Source organism: Triplophysa dalaica, chromosome 17 (genome assembly GCF_015846415.1).
Source record: "Triplophysa dalaica isolate WHDGS20190420 chromosome 17, ASM1584641v1, whole genome shotgun sequence".
NCBI classification, from domain to species: Eukaryota; Metazoa; Chordata; class Actinopteri; order Cypriniformes; family Nemacheilidae; genus Triplophysa; species Triplophysa dalaica.
Window position 1 is genome coordinate 14,263,735 of NC_079558.1, and position 20,695 is coordinate 14,284,429.

Below are 20,695 nucleotides of genomic sequence, written 5' to 3' on the forward strand. Positions count from 1 at the left end.
CTAGTGACAGTAGCTTCCAGTGCACAGGTTAAAAAAGAACACAGGCACAGGTTACAATACGTAAAAATAAATATGTGAGAGACAATACACATTTGACAAAAAGGACAATATTAGACTAAAGCACAATATGAAGTATATTGAATGTAAGGATGTGCTATATACAAATTTTACTGCGTTATATACAAGTTATGCAGGTGTCCTTGAATGTGGATATGCTGAATATTATACCAATAACATATGTGTAATAAATATAGCTACACAAAGTGATACAAATTATTTTCAAAAAGAGAATATTTCTACAATATTCGTTTATTTTTCTATGTAAATGTTATTTCCATTTTTTGTGTGTACATTTTAGTCTGCAATAAAAAATAATACAAATGTGTACACATGTTTACATGTGTATGTGTGTTTGCAGTTTCCATGTGATTCCCTTTGCATTTTATACCAATTATTTGTTTTGTGTCATTGTTCACTTTGTTTTCCTTATTATATATACCAATGTAATATTGTAAATGCACATAACAATCATAACACAATAATGCTTTCTTGACTGTGTCTGTGCGTGCATGTGCATGGCAGAGACGTCTCGGTCAAAACTGCGGTCGATGCATTCGATCAAAACAACTCCTCGTGCTGTCATTGAGAGTGAAACCAGCCAATCACCAGCGGCATTTTGAAAACCACGCCCACTAGCAGTCCTAGAGGCACAATATTAGTCAATCAGACAGAGCTTTGGATCATTAAGACCAACCCAAGCGATATAGACGTGTCATTTAACCAATAAGATTCTTAATAGCTCTTTGATGATGAAAACGTCACGTGATCTGTTTATTGTTGTAACATGTCAGCAACTGTACGCTGTAAAAAAAGCATGTCGTAATAATTTAACACATTTACAAGTTACCTAGTATATTGTGTCTGTTTTTTAATGGACGCTTTATTGAGACAATATATGTGCACATAGCCTATTGGCTGAACGTGAGCCCTTTAAATCATTGCTGAGATGATCGAACCCAGGCAGCCGAACCGAAGAAGAGGTACAGATATCCGGTTCTGCCAATGTGAGGGAGAGATCCGATGGTTCTCCAAAACCTCAGAGACTCGCTCCTCTGCGCCTCCTTCAACCAGGACATAACGTGAGGCTTTCATTTATGTCAAGCTGTTATCCAGATGCCTGTGGGATTTCTCAAGACTTTAAATTAGGGATGCACCGATATGTAAATGTTAGCCGATAACAAATCCGATAATTCTTTAACATTGGAAAATATTAATATTAAGGCAAAAAGTGGACAACTGCTTCTATTTGAAAACATTCACTGCAGAAAACAAGGTAACCATTAGTTCACTTTTCCCCTGAAAATCATATACCAAGTCTAATTTTCACTTGATAACGATTCTTTAACCTTCAAACTTTTCTGGCATATTTAAATTTAAACAAATCATAGATGTTCTTCCAGAAAAATGTTTACAGTAGCCACATGTCAAACAGGTCTCAAGATAGAAAGCATTAAGACAGCAGTCTTTTCAAACAATATGCTTTTGTTCCTATAATTTACACATTGAATTTATAAATATGCACATCATAATTGCTGTATCTACATACTGTACCCACATCAGCAATGTTTTGATAATAGCAGTAAGTGAATGATCACGACAGAAAGACAGTACTGTACTATATTTTAACTGCGAGCAACGTGCAGATGAAGTAGTTTAACAAGTGGAAATGATTTAAGATCTATTGGCTTTAATATATCGGCATACATTTTTTTATCATATTTTTTTACGTTTATTTTGGGTGCAAAACCACAACCTGTGTAGTTTGTCAGCCAAAAACAGGCACTGAATTGTTTATGATATTGTCATAGGTGTAACATAATCCTGGTTAATAATATCACAGTTATATTCACTACCGGTTTAAATTATCCATTTGTATTAACACCACACACTGTACTCTGTATTTTAGGTCCTAGGCTGTTGGCGGTAAGAATGGCTATAGACTTTTTTCTCTGTTGACAGAATGGATTGTATTCATCTGGACGGTACGTTAAAATTGCATTTTATATGAACAACATGTTCATGTAGCCCACCAGTTACAGTATATTATCAGTGTTTAATCAGTTTTAAAGAGTCTTTGTTTTCGCCCTATAAGGGCAGACACAACTATTTCACTGCTGCCAGCTTTGGGAAGTTTCTAAAATACACAGAACTAAGGCAAGGGTCAGGTCATCTCAGACTCATGTGTACATGTTTGAACAGAGGCAATTAACACACAGTAAAAAACGTGAATTCTTTTTATTATGACAAAATATTTTTCTTTGTCTTTGTTTTTTGGTAGAAAGCCCTGATTTGTACATTGCTGAGCGGCTCTTCTCCAGTAGTCTACTGGGGGTTGTGAGCAGATCTACACCAATTCGAATGAACTTCTACCATTTTAAGAAGGGCACAGAGATCTGTTACTTCAGTTACACCAGCAACATTCGCGCTGTCAAACTTAACCGTCAGGTTACCAAGTACATACATACTCTTCAGCAAGGTAGAACTTCTAATGGCTTGCTAACACAAACTTGGGGTAATGTGAACTATTCCAGTGATCCTGGTATAATTACATTGAGTTCTGAGCTTTTGTCCTTATAAGTTATCAGCTTACAAATATAATTTTTAAGGACAGTTGTATGCCAATAGTGGATATTTTCTTTTTCAGAGACTTGTAGTTTGTTTGAAGGAGGCTCTGTACATCCATAATGTCAAAGACATGAAACTTCTGAAGTCTGTTCTCGACACACCGCCATACCCCAAAGGTTAACAATGACAATCACCTTAGTACTTACTACCAGTAAAACAACAACATTATAAACTATTTGTTAAATAGAGACCATTTTTTTCCATTTTATCAAAAAAAGGAGTCCATTAAGAGAGCTTTAAGAGAAAATTTCTTTGGTATTTTCATTTGTCTGTTTATAATGTGAATACACTGATGTAAAATTGGTCAAAAACAGTCCATAATGCTGTTCCGTCCCCTTCAATTCGATTTGATCAATCCATTACACATCAGGTGTATGCTAAGTAAGAAAATGTGAACCTTGGCCACTCACACTCAAAACAAGGATTTAAGGTTCCCCCACCTTCACAATCCCAGTTTTACACCTGGATACACTTGTGGTCATTAAAAGTCATCATTTCAATTTTGTTTTATCGTCATCAGTCCATTAATTGTAACAATATTAAAATATATTTCTGATAGCCCTGTGCGCCATTTCTGTCAATCATTCCAACTCATACCTGGCATACCCTGGGAGTTTCACTGCTGGAGAAATTACACTTTATGATGCTATGAACCTGGTGAGAATGTTAAGAACCCATCTGTGACTAACTTAGATTGCCCTTAAAGGAAATCTACACTCACAGTACCACTTTTGTTGTTTTAGAGTATGGTGACCATGATCTCTACCCATGCCAGCCCTGTGGCAGCAATTTCATTCAATGCGTCAGGAACCAATCTGGCCAGCGCTTCAGAAAAAGTGATGAGTTGATGAAGTAGTGCTCTTGAATATATACTTCATGACAGACTTTGCTGGAGATATCCTTTTAATCTTGTGATAATACAGGGCACTGTAATAAGAGTTTTCAGCTTACCTGAAGGAGTCAAACTGTTTGAATTCCGCAGAGGAATGAAGAGGTAAATGTACTGAAATGAATCAGATTATTTAATACTGCTGTTATAGGCTGGTTTGACTGGGGGGGTCACATATTCTGTTTTGGTAGATATAGTAAATGATCATAGTTCATTGCAATCATAATTAAAAAAAAAAATATGTGATTAAACAGATAATTATTTATTAGATAATACAATACTGTAAACATAGTATTTTTCATTTATAATAAGTATTTATTTATTTTTTATTTAAATTGTAAGCTGGATATTTTTGGAGGTCCCCAAATTTTTTTTACCCCCAGACCCAGCCTTGCTGTTAAACTATTTTTTTTATGTTTACATAAAAAAGGAACTTCTTCTACCTGAAATGGTTAACCCAATTTTGTCAGTGTTTAAAGTACCCTCAGGCCATATGAAACCTGTGAGACTAGGCAAAAAAGTATGGAAGTATTCAGATGGTCTAGTTTGCAAAAGCAATAATGTTTGAACCATACTTATCCAGTGACTGCAGTTAACGCCTCACGGGATCAAATGGAAATTGTTTGTGAGGCTGCAAAACACCTGGAAGGTTCCAAAAGGTTGAATGTAGTCGAATTGTCCACTTTTTCGACTGAGCGTTTGCTACCGTTCTCCTCAGTATGTCCGGCCTGAAGAACATATTAGCTCTGGCCCTTCGAGTAGAAATAGACAGTGGGTGTTAATGTTGCGTGGTAATGTTTATATTACGTGTGTATGAAGATGATTTCAGAGTAGATTAGAAGTTGTAAGCATGTGATATCTGGTCCTACTCGCCCTGCTCCCGCGGGCCTCGAACTGGCATCGGTCCGGCATGTGACACATGCGCACTAACGAGGAGGCTAAAGACCACAGCCACTAGCATCTGTGGCTAGAGCATCTCTATTGGTCTGGGAGTGAGATTTACTCGCACAGCTCTCTCTCGCTGGCCCCCTTTGCTCATGAAAGTACCTAAATGTTGTTATTTGTGCTTCTGTGATTGGTAACAGTATCCAGAAGGTTTCACATATTCTGGTGGCTTCCTTAGATGGTCATCTCTACACATACAGATTAGATCCCCAGGAAGGTGGACACTGTCGCTTAGTAAAGAAACACAGGTGAGCCTTTTATTTGATTGTGAAATCTATATTGTATTGCCATTGTATTAACATTTTATACATGTTTGATGCAATGGATTTTTTTGTTTAGGAATCCATTTATGTGTTTTAATTACAAAGAATTTTTTTTTCCTATTTGAGAATTTTTTATGAGTAAGATTACTACATCACATACACTAGTAACAAATACTTATTCCCATGTAAATGTCAATATTCCCTTGATCCGTTGCCCCTAAGTGTGAAATTTGAATAGTTTACCACAATTTTGCCTTATATTTATCCAAAAGATTGTTTGAGAGTGACGATGAGAATCCAGTGGTGTCAGATCCGGAGGTTGGAAGCCCATCCTATGCCTCAACTGTTGCTACCACCTCAAGCCAAGACTCTCCATCCTCCAGTTCACTCACAGGTTTGTCAGAGCTCTAAATCTGAAATACCCATTGCTGATAAGAATGCAGTCAAATTAATTTGGTCAAATGATTTTGAAGATCCAAAACGGTTTTCAGGTTATTCTGAGTATGGAGCTGCAAAGAAAGGATAGCTGATCCCAGAACATGAGTTTGCAGTTGGACCAGTCCGTCTCGATGATGAAGAGGAATTTCCTCCTGTTAACTTTCAGAGCACCTGAAGTCTTTTAACTCGGTTGTAATACCTTCTAAATATTTGGATGCCCTCTTTGAAGGATGGCACAGCATAGTGCAGAATGCTTTGGTGCAGATAAAATCATGTTTATCAATTGAATGGATGACAAAGGAAGTTGAACTGAAATTTAAATGTCAAGGAATTTACTGAACTGAATTCAGTAAACAGACATTCAACACAGCCGTAACAAAACGTACAAAATTACATTACGTCAGAGAATACTTTCAAAACAATGAATGCAGTCATTGTATCAAATTTTTACAACGTCACAAAATTAATCACATATTGTCGTAACTTTTAGGGAACCAAAGTGTTCTTTTACCATGCTCTATATGAAATGAAAGTTATTTTATTAAATTGAATGGATTTTATATAAACACATTACACGTGAATGAAATATATACCTTATATAAATTAAATATATTTTTATTGTTAACACTTTAATTATTGAATCACATATTTTAGTTACAATTCTACATCCTATTTGCTATACTGATATTATATATTAAAATGAAATGGAATTCTTAAATTATCTATAACACAAAAGACTGGTAGATAGAACTATAACTTCAAATGAAGGAATAAAAAATACAGGCTCAGCTAGGTTAAACTTATAATACATTCAAATTACGTAGTATGTTATACAGCATTAAGAGTAAATGATTGGTGTGTGTATAATACATGTCAGTTCTAACTGTGAAATAAATTCCATATGTGTTTAAAAATGCTTTGTTTAAAGACGTGCATATAAAACTACTCTCACTGAAAACTAAATTAAAATGTAGGCAAATGTACCTAGTTTACTAACAAGTTTACAACCTTCTAACCTTGAGACGTTGCTAAAATCAACAGATTAAAAAATAGTTATTTATTTTCAATGACCACAACTGGACAGATGGGAAAATCACATTTTAGGAATATATATAACAGGTTCATTTTACTTTTTTATTTGCAAGACTGTGTTGACAGTATACTAAATAGATATTCGTTTTGTTATGGAACCCCTGTCTAATAAAAGTTTTCCATTTCCAAAAATGCCATTAGCCTATTGCAAATTTGTCTTTGTTTACTATGGTGTGCAGATTTCACGAAAGTTGTATAATTTACTCACAAGTGTACCTGGCTTATTTTCTATAACGACATGACAATTCATATTCAAATTGTTTCTTTAAGTTGGTAAATGCATGAATGTCTCATTAATTATTTTGGTCAGAACAATAAAGAAAAAAAGTGTTTAGATACATATTATGACAATATTACAGGTAGTGGTACTAAAAGTATCTTTTGTAAATTTCATAAACGTCCCATAAACTGTACTTTGGTTTTACTAACACGAGGCAAATTAAAAGTCCTTGGGATCGTTAAGTTAAGTTATTTTAGGCTTCCAAAACGTAGTCCACTGCCTTCATAGACAGCATTTTCACACAGTATGCGGGGAAAATACACTTCGTAGTAGGTATCGTAGTATGTATTTTATCATAAGTAAAGTGACGCATCCAGCATGTCGACGGCGCAATGCACGCTGGGATATGTCGCCTGCACACAGCTCCTCCCCACGTGTTTGACTGACTGTAGATCAGCAACATGGTAGCAACAGCGGCAGCGACTCCTGTGATTTACACACACACACAGATCACATCGCTTGACTGAAGGAACTGAAGAAGTCAACACCACAACGTTAAAAGATTAACTACATTTGTCTAGTAAGGTGCAGGTTAGTGTAATTACTTTAACTTCAGTCACTTGTCTATTAAGTGAAACAACACAGAGGAGGCCTTGGTTTGTAACGTTATGTCAGTTGTACTGAGAGCATGATACTAATGTTAGCCCTTAGAAACAGTTAGAAACACGTGGACGCATTTATATTCATGTATACAGTGTGGAGATGTTAGCAAGTTATTGTAGGTGAAATGTAAACGTGTCTTTGCTGTCTAACAGAGCTGCTAACATTTTAGCATGCTGCTTATTGCTGACTGTCGCATGTTGTCTTGTGTTTTCTTGTGTGTGTATTTTAGGTTTTTTGTAGTGATAGACTGCTTAACTTACTGGTGCGTACTCTTGAGTCTGTGTCTTATGTGCAGTTCTTGACATTTGGTGTATTGTTGCATGCACTTGCATCATTCAGTAAAAGCAAGTGTCCAGATAACTAATAACAATTAGTTAGTGATTGACAGTTCAATATGAGAATGTCACATGCTTTTTTCATACGTTTTTTGGGGGGTTATTGGGTACATGTAAAAAAGTTTGGCCTATTTTTTATGCATGTTGAATATAATTGAACATTGATATACTTTTAACTCCATATACTATGTAAATATGTCTTGACATTATGATCTGTGATGCAGAATACTGGCTATGTTATAGAGTTTTTTACTATTTTATACTGTTTTACGAATCTTTAGGTTAAATTAATCTACCAATTGTTGGGTGGGCGACTTTAAACAACAACAATAACAAAATAGATTGTAAACGTAAAATTCTTACATTTTTCTCTGGATCAAAGCAGTATCACCCATGACCAAATATAAAAAGAAATTATAAAATCTACTTTTTTGAGTCTATCAAGAACAACTTACATGAGTAATTGCCTTTATAACAAGTTGTGAACATCACACCTTTCTACATATGCTTTTTAGAATATATCATATTATTTTCTTGTAATGTTCCTGTAGCTCACTTGGTAAGGTTAGAGCATTGCGCTTACAATGAAAAGGTCATAGGTTTGATCCCAGGGAACACGCATTTAACGTTATACACTAAATGTAATGCAAGTTGATTTTGGATAAAAGCATCTGCCAAATGTATAAATGTACATTTTTTTATAAATTTATTTGTTTTTCGCACATTTGTCTACATTTCGAAATTCGCCTTCCACTATGTTAAATAGATTTTAATTTAGATTTTAAATTTTATACAGAATTATTGAAACGAGAAAAGAAAAGTGTATTTCGACTTCAAGTACATAATAAAGTAAGCAACTATAATTTAGTTACTTATAGCTTTGACAACATTAGCATGTCTATTCGTCTTTTCTTTTCTATCTACCGGTTTAAATTAACAACACTGTGTTGAGGGCTGGGTATCGATTCTAGGGCTGCAACTAACGATTATTTTAATAATCGATTAATCTGTAGATTCTTTTTCCGATTAATCGATGAATCGGATAAAAACTAAAAACACGAAAAGCATTCATTTCCAACCCTTTATTCATGAACAGAATTAAAATCTTTTGAAAGTGCACAAACATGCTGCTTCTTGAACATCCCTGAGCTGTTATAATAATAATAAAATAAAAATGGACTAGCACAAAAAACATGCATATGTATGCTTTACATCTGCCAAATATATAGCCTATTTTTAAATAAAGTGCCACCTGAGCTGCCAGAACAATAAATAATTTATAAAAAAAAACAAAGAACAATACAAATCAGAAAATATAACAGGATTTGTTTGAATGTCAGAACTTGTTCTCTACACTACACTGCAGACACACACACTCGCGGATGCACACACTTTTGCAGACGCACACACTCACAAACTCACACACTGACACACACACACACACTCTCTCTCTCTCTCTCTCTCTCTCTCTCTCTCAAGTTCACTTGAAGCTTATTCATAAAATTATTACCATTATTCTAGAAAGTGCAAGGTTCATTTATACACATTTAAACACAGCTTAAGATGACCAAGTGCTATAAAATAACTTTAAAATTAAATTAAAAAGTACAACACACACAAATATGTTTGTCAATAATAACCTATATGGGACAAAGCACAGAATATACACTGCAAAAATTGCTTTTCTAACTTAGTAGTTTTGTCCTATTGTTAGTCCAAATATCAAAAAAATCTTAAATCAAGATACATTTACTAGACACATGAAATAGCATAAGAAATGATGTCTTGTTTTCTGAAAAAAAAACACCTCAAAATTAAGTGATCGTTTGCTTAAAACAAGCAAAATTATCTGCCAATGGGGTAAGAAAAATAATCTTAATGAGAAGTTTTAAGCATCACTTAATTTTCTCATGCCATTTTCTTGTCAATTAATCTTGATTTAAGATTTTTGAGATATTTGGACTGGAAACGAGACAAAATTATTAAGTAAGAAAAGCTTTTTTGCAGTGTAGCTATACATGACATCAGATTTAAAAATGAATGGTCCAAAAAAGTGGAGTGAATACAAACGTGTATTTAGTCTTGCAATGCAAAGTTCAAAATAACTACACCACCCCTGCTTCACTACCGTTATTAACGAGATAACGCTAACTTGTCATGTCAAGCTGGATAACGAGTAAACATCCGCACCAGGGACATTACGTTCCTCACTTCAAAACGGAACAAAAGTAGGATTCTGTAGTGACTTAACCTGCTGTTGAACTCCCTTCCTCCACATTAAAGACTCAAACATATTTGCGTTTCAGGTGATGGATCATTTCAGTAGTGCTCCCGCGCCATGTCATGTCGCATTAGCATATTTTGCAGTTAAGACACTGTTTCTGTTTATTTAGTGTGAAATGCTCCCGCACCTTGGATGACTTGGGTCGCGCGGATTTCTCTGCCTCCGCCATGTATCTTTCCTCTTCCTCCGCTCGTTTATTTTATTTTTGCTCCGCCCTGTCTATGAGGCGCCGAACTCTGCTAGCATCAGTGCGCGAGAGAGACCGAGTGTGTTTACTCCGCTCCGCTCAAATATTTTTTTTTTAATAATCAAACGTCTCCGTGTCGCGCGACTCAACGAATCGATTATGAAATTCTTTGCCAACTCTTTAAGTAATCGATTTTTATCGATTCGTTGTTGCAGCCATAAACGATTCTGATATTTCCATTCCGATTTACAAACTCTAGATTAGCGTCAATGATTATATATTTAATACAAATCCTATAGATTTTTCTAAAAAACATCAGTAAAGATTACAATGGTGAATTATAAAAGAAATGAAGAGCCACTAACCTATTAATGTATATTAAGCTTTTTTTAACTGTTTGGGTTAGAGGTCGACCGATATGCGTTTTTCAGGGCCGATACCAATTATTTCCATGTGAATTAGACCGATAACCGATAATTTGAACTAGTAATGGGCGATATAAACGATATGCCATATAAACGATACAAAATTGGCCACCGATAGAGATTTTAATTCTATTGCACTATGCATTATCGCGAAAAAGACCGGTGCAACACCTATTATTTGGACTTGGTTTGGATTTAAGCCGTTCGACGAGCAGCAGAAAAATATACTCTGTAGAGTGTGTGGGGCAGAAGTTCCAGCTAAGAGCGGTAACACGACTAATCTGTTCTACCACCTCGAAACTAAACATGTCGTTGAATACCAGCACAGCATGACATTTAAGAACCAAGGACTTCAACTAAGAACAGTGCCTTTTAGAAGGAAATACTTTTATATTCATCTTCAACATTTTGTTGTATAATTACAGTTTTGCTTTAGCACAATAAATGTTATCAAAACGACATATGTTTCTTTATTTCTTTAAAAAAATACATTTAGCAGTTTGGCTTTCCTAAGGGTCCGTGTAACCTGTTCTGAAATGGTTCTATTATAATTTATATATCGCAATATATATCGTTATCGCAAGAGGCTGCAATGTATATCGCAATATGGATTTTAGGCCATATCGCCCATCCCTATTTTGAACCGATATATACGCACTTCTCAATCTTGTTTTAATCTTACATGTTAATTAAAGGTGTCGTTCACCGGAAGAACGTGTTTTTTTTTTAGTGTTTTGTGTGTTATAAGTTGCACATCCCCTGGCGGAGTGTATCGATCACAGAAATACTACGTCATAAGTCCAACTCCTGTTTGACAAGTTGACCATGTTAAGCATGAGAAGCCGGCTCATTTAAAGAAGTCAGAATGGAAATAGCATTTTATATTATTTCCTGTATCAAACAAACATAAAGCTTGATTTGCTTTGCTTCAGTATTTTAGTTATTTAGCAATTCTGTGTCAACAGGTCTGAAATCCACCAGCAGAGGTTTCGTCTGGTTTCTTCATTATGGCCAGTGGCGATGATGATGATCCAATTATACAAGAAGTACACATAAACACTTGACTTTTATTGTATTTCACTTATACAGAGAATAAACACAAATATACTGCTGTTGTTGCTCAATTTTTTTACTGCTTTCCTTCTTGTTAGATTGATGTCTACCTGGCCAAAAGTCTTGTGGAAAAGCTTTATTTGTTTCAGGTAAGAGTCTAACATAACATTAACACATTCAGTTAAAGAAGATTAGCTGGTATATACATAATGCAATGTAAATATCATATTTACTCTTCTAATAGAAGATTTTCACTTCCACTCACTGTAAATGCATTGTGCATTGGTTTTTTTTCATATAATCTCAAAATGCCTAAATATTGCCTGTTTTTTTATATTGCTAGTTGAAATATTTTGATTTATTATTCTGATTAATTTTTTTCTAGTACCCAGTGCGTCCTGGTAGCATGAGCTACGATAATGCCGCTCATTTGTCTGCAAGAATTAAACCCAAACACCAAAAGGTAACGTGGCATTAACTACTTCTGAGGTTGAAGTAGAAGGAATGAGTCCTAAAAATATTTTGTAAGTCATTTGATTTTCTTTCCCATATCTAGGTTGAACTTGAGGTTGCCATGGATACCATGAGTCCAAACTACTGCCGCAGTAAAGGGGAGCAAATCGCTCTTAATGTCGATGGCACTTCCTCAGAGGATTCCAACACATACTCCTCGTGAGGAACATTAGCCTTTTCCATTAAAATCAGTCCCTAATATTAGGTATGATGTAACTATCCTTTGTTCTTAAAGGAAATTGATGGACAAGCAAGCATTCTCTTCGATCCAGGCTACTACAAATACATCCCGCTATGCTGCAGCTGTGTTTCGCAAAGGTAGGTTGCTATTTAGTTTCACATAACTGTAAACTTGCTGAAATTCAGTTTGCATTTTATTTTACTTTTTTATACTGACTTGGATATAAAAAAAAGGGCATCTAATGATGGAATGGAGTTCTTGGTAACATTAAATTAAAAGGATTCATGTCAGTGGGTAACCAAATTAATGTGCATTAAAAGCTTTTATGTTGGCTTAACTATTCTTAATATTGTTCCTGACAGGAGAGCTTCATCTCACTCCATTGCAAGGAATTCTCCAGATGAGACCAAGTTTCACATATTTGGACAAAGCTGATACTAAACACAGAGAAAGAGAGGCAGCCATTGAAGGTAGGGCAGAGTTTTTCAAGTCTGAAGTCTTTAAGATTATATATTTGTATATTAGTTCCCCATTGCTATGGTTGGTTTAAAGTAGTGTTGTCACGATACCAAACTTCGGTACCAATCAGTACTAAATGTGATGATACTTGCATTTCCTGCCATCATTTTGAGCGCTGTTGAACAGATTATGAAAGATGATCAATGCATCGCACTTTCCGCGCTTGGTAAGGAGCCATTCAAAGACATATCCGATGAGCTTGGAAACACAATGGTCAATCAGAGGTCTTTCATAATCTGTTCAACAGCGCTCAAAATGATAGCGGGAAATGCAAGTATCGACACATTTAGTACCGACTGGTACCGAAGTTCGGTATCGTGACAACACTAGTTTAAAGATTCATAACAATTTGTTTTATTTACAGCCGGAGACTCTTCTCAGGATGAGGCAGAAGATGACGTGAAACAAATCACTGTATGACCTACACGTGTTTCTATTTCTTATACAAATGCACAGAACTAACATTTTGAAAACCAAAACTTTAACGCAAACAAAATAATTGGGTGTGACTTGTGTGTTTGAGCCTGCACACATCCTCATTGACATTCCTGCTGTTGATGTTTGCTCGATCTTTGACCAGGTGAGGTTTTCCAGACCTGAGTCAGAACAGGCCCGTCAACGGCGCATCCAGTCATACGAGTTCCTGCAGAAGAAACAGGCGGAAGAGCCCTGGATCCACCTGCAGTATCACGGTGTAAAGGTAAGTGGTCACGTGATACACTGTAACAACATGCTTGACACATGATTTACGGACTAATCTCAGAACAAACAAACATGCGTGTGTTCACTGTTGACTAGTGCTATGCTTCAGGTTCAGAATTGACATTGTGTGAAACTTGACAACGGTTCTACGATCACAATTAACATGCCATGCAAATAACATTACCCCAACCATATACAAAGAGGTGGGGAGGGATTGATAAATTCATCAGTGTTCACTGCACATAATTTTAGGTCTTGCTCAGAGTTCTTTTACAGAGAGTCTGTGGGGTGCATTATGAGTAATATTTGCCTATCATTTGCAGTATATTTGACAGAACAGTGGGTTGAAACAGCCCAGCATAAGTTAATTTGCAACCTGGTATTTAGTTTTGTCCTGTTTTTACCCAAGATCATAAAATCTTTATTTTATTTCACCATTATGGAGATGTTGAAAAAACGGCTTTTAAAAGCAACTTTGCAGGGACATCAACAAATCTAAATATTATTTAATTGATAGAAGCTGTATCACAATAACAGTGATATGAAAAACTCTCAATGTTGTTTATACTATTACTCAACTTTATTTATGTAGCGCTGTTTACAATTTGCATTGTTACAAAGCAGCTGTACATGAAAACATGTTAATTTTAAGCAATACATTAAAAAACATCCACACACTGACAACTAAAACTACTTATTTTGAGTGTGATTAATTGGCCAAAAAAGTGAAAACAAACTAAACTACTCCATTGTGAGTGAATATTATTTATTCAACAGATAACTTGAAGATATCTTTTGTTGTATTTTTAGAGGCCACAGGCCAAATATTACGTAGGTAATGATATATAAGTATAGAAAGTTCCACCTGGTTTCTAGCCTTAAATGAACGGAGTATACAGAATCTATTGTATACATATAATACAAAACAACACACTAGAAATTAACAATATAATCTTATACACAGATTCAATATCATAAAGTAGTATTCAGCAGAATCGTAGATGTTTTTATATGTCCTATGATGAAACATGTCTTTCTATATTTTCTTAATATAGTATTTTTTCAGTACCACATTGTATTAGACACAACGGTTTAAGTACCATAGTATTATCATATGGTAGATGATGATACCAAGGTAACATAATAATTTGAGTAGTCAATTTAATATAAAAAACAAATTATGAATAAATGCCAGTATATAGATATGTACATTTTTGTTCTGTTAATCCTGTAGGACGGGCGCTCTGAACATGAGCGTCAGTATCTTTACTGTCAGGCCATGGATACCACAGAGAATACAGAGCTGGTGAAAACCCCAAGGTTAGTACATGGAGAGAAATATCTGCATAATTTCTCTAGTCATTCTAAATATTAACAACCAAATAACATGTAACAATATTTTTTTCTTCCCCCACAGTGAATATCTGTCTATGCTAATGCCTCCACTGGCTGAAGAAAAAGTGTAAGTAAATTCAAAATTCCTGGATTTACATTCTTAACGGTGTATTATGAAAGTGACTCTTAATTCTAATTGCATTAGAATCATTTTAAAACGCTCGCCTGTGACATTAGTATCAATGTCAATGTTGCTTTTTTGTAGTTCACCCAAAAATGAAATTTCTGTCATCATTTACTCACCCTCGTGTCATTTCTAACTTTTATGACTTTATTTCTTCCGCAGAACACAAAAGAAGATATTTAAAAAAAAGTTGATAAGCGAACAGTACTTGCCACAATTCGTTTTATTGTATGGACACAATGCAAATGAATTGGGGCCAGTTAACACATTTCTTTTGTTAACAAATTATCTTCTTTCGTGTTCTGCGAAAGAAATAATGTCACACTGGTTTGAAATGATGGTTTTTATTTTGGGTCGACTATCCCTTTAAATTGGCTAATATTACACAGAGCTGCTTTATAAATGTTTTATTTTTGTGCATCTCCATATTTTCTAGTGTCAAGCCGATGGGTCCTAGCAACGTACTCTCCATGGCTCAGCTGCGCACCCTTCCCTTGGGTGATCAAGTCAAGACCCTAATGAAGAATGGTTAGACAAGCTAACATCATTATATGTGGGTTGTTGTCTCAGGTTTAACCCATTTCTATTTCATTAATGCAAGCTTTTTATTCCTTCTAGTCAAGGTTATGCCGTTTGCCAATCTGATGGGACTGCTTGCATCAGGCATAGACTCCACCTCTGTACTGCGCTGTATACAGCAGGTGGCGCTGCTGATCCAGGGGAACTGGGTGGTGAAGAGGTGATTGTGTTTACTGTTCCTCTGCTACTTAATCTTAAACTGATAGGTATATTCATTTTTATTAGATTAGGTCATGGCTTTGATGGCAGGGATTTTTTTTTAATCGTACTGTAAATTGCCTTGGATGTATTTAGAAATTACAAAGAAATTCACTTTTCATTCTGTTTCATTTTTTGACAGTGATGTGTTGTATCCTAAGAACACATGTAGTTCACACAGTGGAGTTCCTGCTGAAGTGCTCTGTCGGGGTCGAGACTTTGTGGTGAGTGTTATATTCTTTTCATAATATGATTTTTATTAAGAAAACTAAAAAAGCTTGTTTGAAAATGAATACTTCTGCTCAAATTTCTTTGTCTTTTCAGATGTGGAGATTCACTCAAGAAAGAACCCTGATGAGAAAAGAAGTTGCTGCTACCATAAAGGTTTGTCTTGTGAATTTAGCTGAGTGTTTTAGCACAAGATGTGATGTATGTGAATTGTTTTAATGTGGTCGTCTTCATTCCAACAACAGCTGCCTCCAGAAGATGTGAAGGACTTCCTGGAGCAGATGTCTGTTCCTAGGTTAAACAGAGGCTGGGAGTTCCTGTTGCCTACAGATCACGACTTTGTGAAAAATCACCCCGATGTGGCACAAAGACAACACATGCTTTGGCTAGGCATTCAGTCCAAGTATGAACTCGCTTCTTAAAGGGAAAGTTAAACTGAAAATTCTGTCATCATCTACTCACCCTCACATTATTCCAAACAAGTGAAAAAAAGTTTTTTTCTGGTGAACACAAAGAAAGATATTTGGAAGAATGTCAGTAACCAAACTGATCTCATACCCCATTGACTCCCACAGTATTCATATTTGCCCTATTGTGGCAGTAAATGGGGAATGAGATCTGTTTGGTTACTGAAATTATTGTGTATGAAATGTATGAAATTTGTTGAACAACCTTAGAATAAATGATGACAGAATTCAACTATCCCATTAAAATTCACGTAAAACAATATTCAGGCCCATGCATTGTTTTCAACATTTTTCAGTCATGTTATGTCAGTAAAGATATAGTTCGTAATTTGTTGCAGGTTGGAAAAAGTTTTCAACTTCTCCAAAGATGACTTTGTGCCTAAAAAAGATGCACACATGGGTAAGATCTTACTTCAAAAACACATTATCAGGAACATATTCACGTATATTAAACCAGATCTGTGTTTATTCCAGAGCCCGTTCATGTTAGCGGAGACCAACGCCTCAAAACCGCAAAGGACAGCGCCCAGGAGAAGCACACCATTCTCCAGAGGGAATTAGATGCTCGTAGATTAAAGACATCCAGGCCCCCGGGGGGTTCCGGTGAAGCCAATGACTCCGTACGAGTCAAACAAGAGCCCATGAGTGACTCTGAAGAGCCCATGGACACCTCAGGCTCTCTCTCAAACGGCACAGTCAATGGATACCCGGACTCTCAGATCACGGACCCTCATAACGGACACGGGGGCAGTAACGCGCCCACCCCCGAGCTCCAGCACTTTGTGCGAAACATTTTTCTGAAGCACTTTGTGTTGAGTCTGAGCGAATTGAAGAGGTTGTTTAACCTGCATCTGGCCAGTTTGCCCACAGGGCACGCCGTGTACGGTCACGTTACAGACCGGATGCTGCAGGACACCATACTTCTGAGCCATTGCAAACAAATCCTGGTCCCTGTAAGTACTCATTGGTCATAGATTTCTATTTACTGCCATTATTTTTGTATCTCCAATTTAGGAACAAACCAGTTTTTACTGCCTAATTCAATGTAAAGAGATGTTGAGGTGAGAAAGGTGGATTGTGTTTGAGTTTAAGGTTGGGTACAATCCTTCTTAGGGCTTATTGGATTTAGGGCGTGTGATGCAGGGAAGCACTTATGTAATTGCTATTAATGGAGTTAAAGCTGATTACTAGACTTAAGTCCTGGGAGTCTCATTGTTTGTGCATGGTTTGTTTCTTTTTCCTTTAAGGTTTTGGCTTAGTCAGGAGTGATTATAAGTATTGCTAGTTAGGACTGAGCACAGTATATCTTAAAAATCTGTTTTTGACTAAATGGAAACTATATAGAACAAAGCAGATACAGTCAGTTGATACAAGACAGTATTATAAAACTTGCCTTGCCTTTGAAAAACTCAATGTCCAAGTAAAAAAATGCTTTTTATATTTTGTTATTTTTATGTTGGTTCATAAACGCATTCAATGAACTACCAGTAAACAATATCGTTTTTCAGCATTTGTTAATACAACTTTTGATGCTGTAAATCCTGTAATTAACATGAAATAAATTCTTGTTTAATTAGGCTAATAACTAGTTTAGTTAGGCATAACTAATGTTAACTAATACAATCTTATTGTAAACGGTTACTAATATTACATAATGTAAAGATTAAATGTTACACCCACAAAAAAGTATTATTATTAATAAGCACACTGTATTTTGATAGCTCTGTAATAGTAACAATATACATATATAAATGAACATATAGTCGCAGAAAATTAAGAAACTATATCAAAATTATTTTTTGTTTTTCTTCATTTACTATTTATAGGTATGTGTTTAGGTACAACTATCATTTTAATTTACTACATTTTAACATACTAACAGTGTTTCTGCCAAATTTCAAATAAAAATATTGTTTCTATTTGCAGAAAATGAAAAACTGGAGAAACAGGTCAAAATAACAGAAAAGATTCTCTGTATTTTTTCAGACCTCAAATACTGCAAAGAAAACAAGTTCATATTCACTCAAAATAAGAGTAACATGTGTACATTTAATTAGGAAAAGTTTATGGATTATGGTGTCTTGTCATGCAGTCGGTCTTTCACATTGCTAGTGGATGACTTTGTCACTCCTGAGGTTTGACACTGGACTGGAATGGCCACAATACATCTAGAAATGCTGATTTAAAGACAATTTGGAATGGTCTCTCATTTTTTTCTGTGGCTGTCTTACATATAGCTCATCCTAGCTTTATCATCCATCCCTAATGTAATGTGATGTGTGTAGTTTCCCCCTCAGAGCAATGCCCCCGCAGATGAGCAGAAAGTCTTTGGTTTGTGGGAGAGTGGAGAAACCTTTGACAAGGTAATATAGCAGATCTTCTTTTAGAGGATTTTAGAAACACCTCTTTATGTAGAGAATATAAAGCAGCATTTGTTTGTCCTCCACAGCACCGTCAGGTTTTGTTTGAGATCTTCATGAAGAACTATCGTGTCAGGCGAAACGTGATCCAGTCTCGTCTCACGCAGGAACTGGGTGATGCCGTCACTAAAACAGATGTTGATAGACTTCTCAAGGTACCCTAACAATATATTATTCCAATGTGATTCCAATACCAACATTTCATTTTTCAAGATCTATGGTATTGAGCACCCTATTTTAGTATGTATATAAAAGTGCTGTCAAGCGTTTAATCGCATCCAGAATAATAGTCTGTGTTTAAGTTATGCATGTTTGTTTACTTTGCATTCATTTTGTATTGATAAACACACACATAAACATACATTATATAACCGGTGTATATTAATGCAATATAAGGCCAGAGGCAATCACAGCCATGCAGATAAGAACACTACATACATGACTACGAAAGCGATATTGCATTTATACATCAGTTTGACGGCAAAAGTTTGTAGATAAACCAGAAACAACGTCGGAGTGTCTTTAAACCCCCTCCGGTTTTAAAGGAAATGGTGAACTACTTTCTTCCACCACGAATCCAAGCCCAGCATACCTCTGCTACCGAGTCCAAACGAACACTTCTATTAAATTTGCGCTGTGCTGAGAGAGACTTTTAAAAGACAATGTGTTAATCCCATTTCTATTATCTTGATCGAGACCCTCGCGTCCCACGCTGTAACATTTTTAAACAATGAGTGCAGAGCGCTGTGAATAAATTGCTAGACACCGCCAACACTGACAACGTTCCAATGCTGTGACAATTGACTATCTTTTGTTATTGTTTCTTATTTCAGGAATGCTGTATTAGTTTAGGAGGGATGTGGTACCTGAAGGGTACTGTCCACTCCTGACAGGATGCATGGGAGTCCCGGGTATCATATCGATCACAGCTTCTCCCTCAGAGTTTAGTGAGAGAAAACTTTACACAGGGAGGCAGAGGAAACACACAAACCAATCATTGCCCTCAGCTGAAGAAGACCAGGGCAGGGGACGTCAATCCATCACTTTGGAGCATCTGCATACGTTAATGCACTCATTAATGCATCCAGAAGAGTCAGAGACCATATCTGGTCCAAGCTCACAAATCACATTACCATGTCAGAAAAGGGCTGGATCTGTTGGATCCTGTGTACATTTAATTTCAAAGAAAGGAGATGCTAGACTTTCAGATGCTTTTGGTTGTTGTTTTTTATGAGGTAATATAAATAGTTATAAGTAATAAAGAGAAGCCGAGACAATGGTTATGATTTTATGGTTGTGGCCTTTAAGAGCTTCTTGACAGATTTTGGCCTTGTTCAGAAGAGTAAGATGACCGAAAAAAAAGATGTTTTGTTTGATGAGTTGCACAGATTTTATTGCATATTATTTCCTGAATTATTGTTTTCTTTTTGTCCCACACTTAAGCATGGATACTGTAACTCAAAAGAAAAAAGGTGCGAGAAAACACTTAAAGATAAAAAGATATAAACGGGCACTTGGTCATATTCAACTTATTATTCTTTATGAAATTTTATTTTTTTCTATGTTAGGTCTGCAAAGGTTCTCTTTCACTCTATGCACTTCTGTGCTGTGTTGTCTTTGAAATGTTTACACTTTCCTTACATGGATGAGTTGAACCAAAGCTTTGACGTCCAAAATGGTTCTCGTTGGGATTAAAAAATGGATTATGGAAGCAGTTTGAATCATAGAAAAAGGTTTTGAATATTGCCACAGATGAGCGGCCAAATAAATTTATGAATCATGATTTATGAAAGAAATCTGTCAAATTTTCTTTTGGTTCTGAAGATGCTGCTCCGAGAATCCTAAGAGCCTCTTTGAGGGTTTTAAAGGGAATTTGCTGTCTGATAAAAT

At 35.8% G+C, this 20,695-nt stretch overlaps 1 protein-coding gene across 16 annotated transcripts; it reads left to right on the top strand.

Annotated features, from left to right (window-relative positions):
• The first annotated feature begins 822 nt into the window (after window positions 1–822).
• On the top strand, window positions 823–20,588 carry polr3e (polymerase (RNA) III (DNA directed) polypeptide E). Of its 16 annotated transcripts, none has more exons than XM_056771102.1 (25): window positions 823–1,333; window positions 1,967–2,801; window positions 3,245–3,342; window positions 3,429–4,767; window positions 5,055–5,176; window positions 11,392–11,472; window positions 11,578–11,628; window positions 11,865–11,942; window positions 12,036–12,151; window positions 12,228–12,310; window positions 12,536–12,643; window positions 13,057–13,106; window positions 13,273–13,392; window positions 14,629–14,714; window positions 14,812–14,856; window positions 15,350–15,441; window positions 15,532–15,652; window positions 15,833–15,914; window positions 16,015–16,074; window positions 16,164–16,321; window positions 16,724–16,785; window positions 16,860–17,338; window positions 18,671–18,748; window positions 18,835–18,960; window positions 19,639–20,588. In XM_056771102.1, the coding sequence occupies exons 6-25, from the start codon at window positions 11,434–11,436 to the stop codon at window positions 19,693–19,695; spliced, it is 2,091 nt and encodes a 696-aa protein (XP_056627080.1). In that variant the 5' UTR covers window positions 823–1,333; window positions 1,967–2,801; window positions 3,245–3,342; window positions 3,429–4,767; window positions 5,055–5,176; window positions 11,392–11,433; the 3' UTR covers window positions 19,696–20,588. The 16 variants fall into 16 exon arrangements, with proteins under 16 accessions (XP_056627080.1, XP_056627082.1, XP_056627081.1 ...); XM_056771104.1 differs by having other exon boundaries at window positions 1,967–2,572; window positions 2,705–2,801; window positions 3,245–4,767; XM_056771103.1 differs by having other exon boundaries at window positions 1,967–2,536; window positions 2,705–2,801; window positions 3,245–4,767.
• The last annotated feature ends 107 nt before the right edge of the window (window positions 20,589–20,695 follow it).

Excerpts from the sequence above, each read along its gene's own strand:
- polr3e (XM_056771098.1), top strand. The coding sequence starts at position 11,434 with ATGGCCAGTGGCGATGATGATGATCCAATTATACAAGAA. Across the intron at positions 12,311-12,535 it reads TGCAGCTGTGTTTCGCAAAG|GAGAGCTTCATCTCACTCCA; the intron begins GTAGGTTGCTAT and ends TGTTCCTGACAG. Across the intron at positions 18,749-18,834 it reads GTGGAGAAACCTTTGACAAG|CACCGTCAGGTTTTGTTTGA; the intron begins GTAATATAGCAG and ends TGTCCTCCACAG.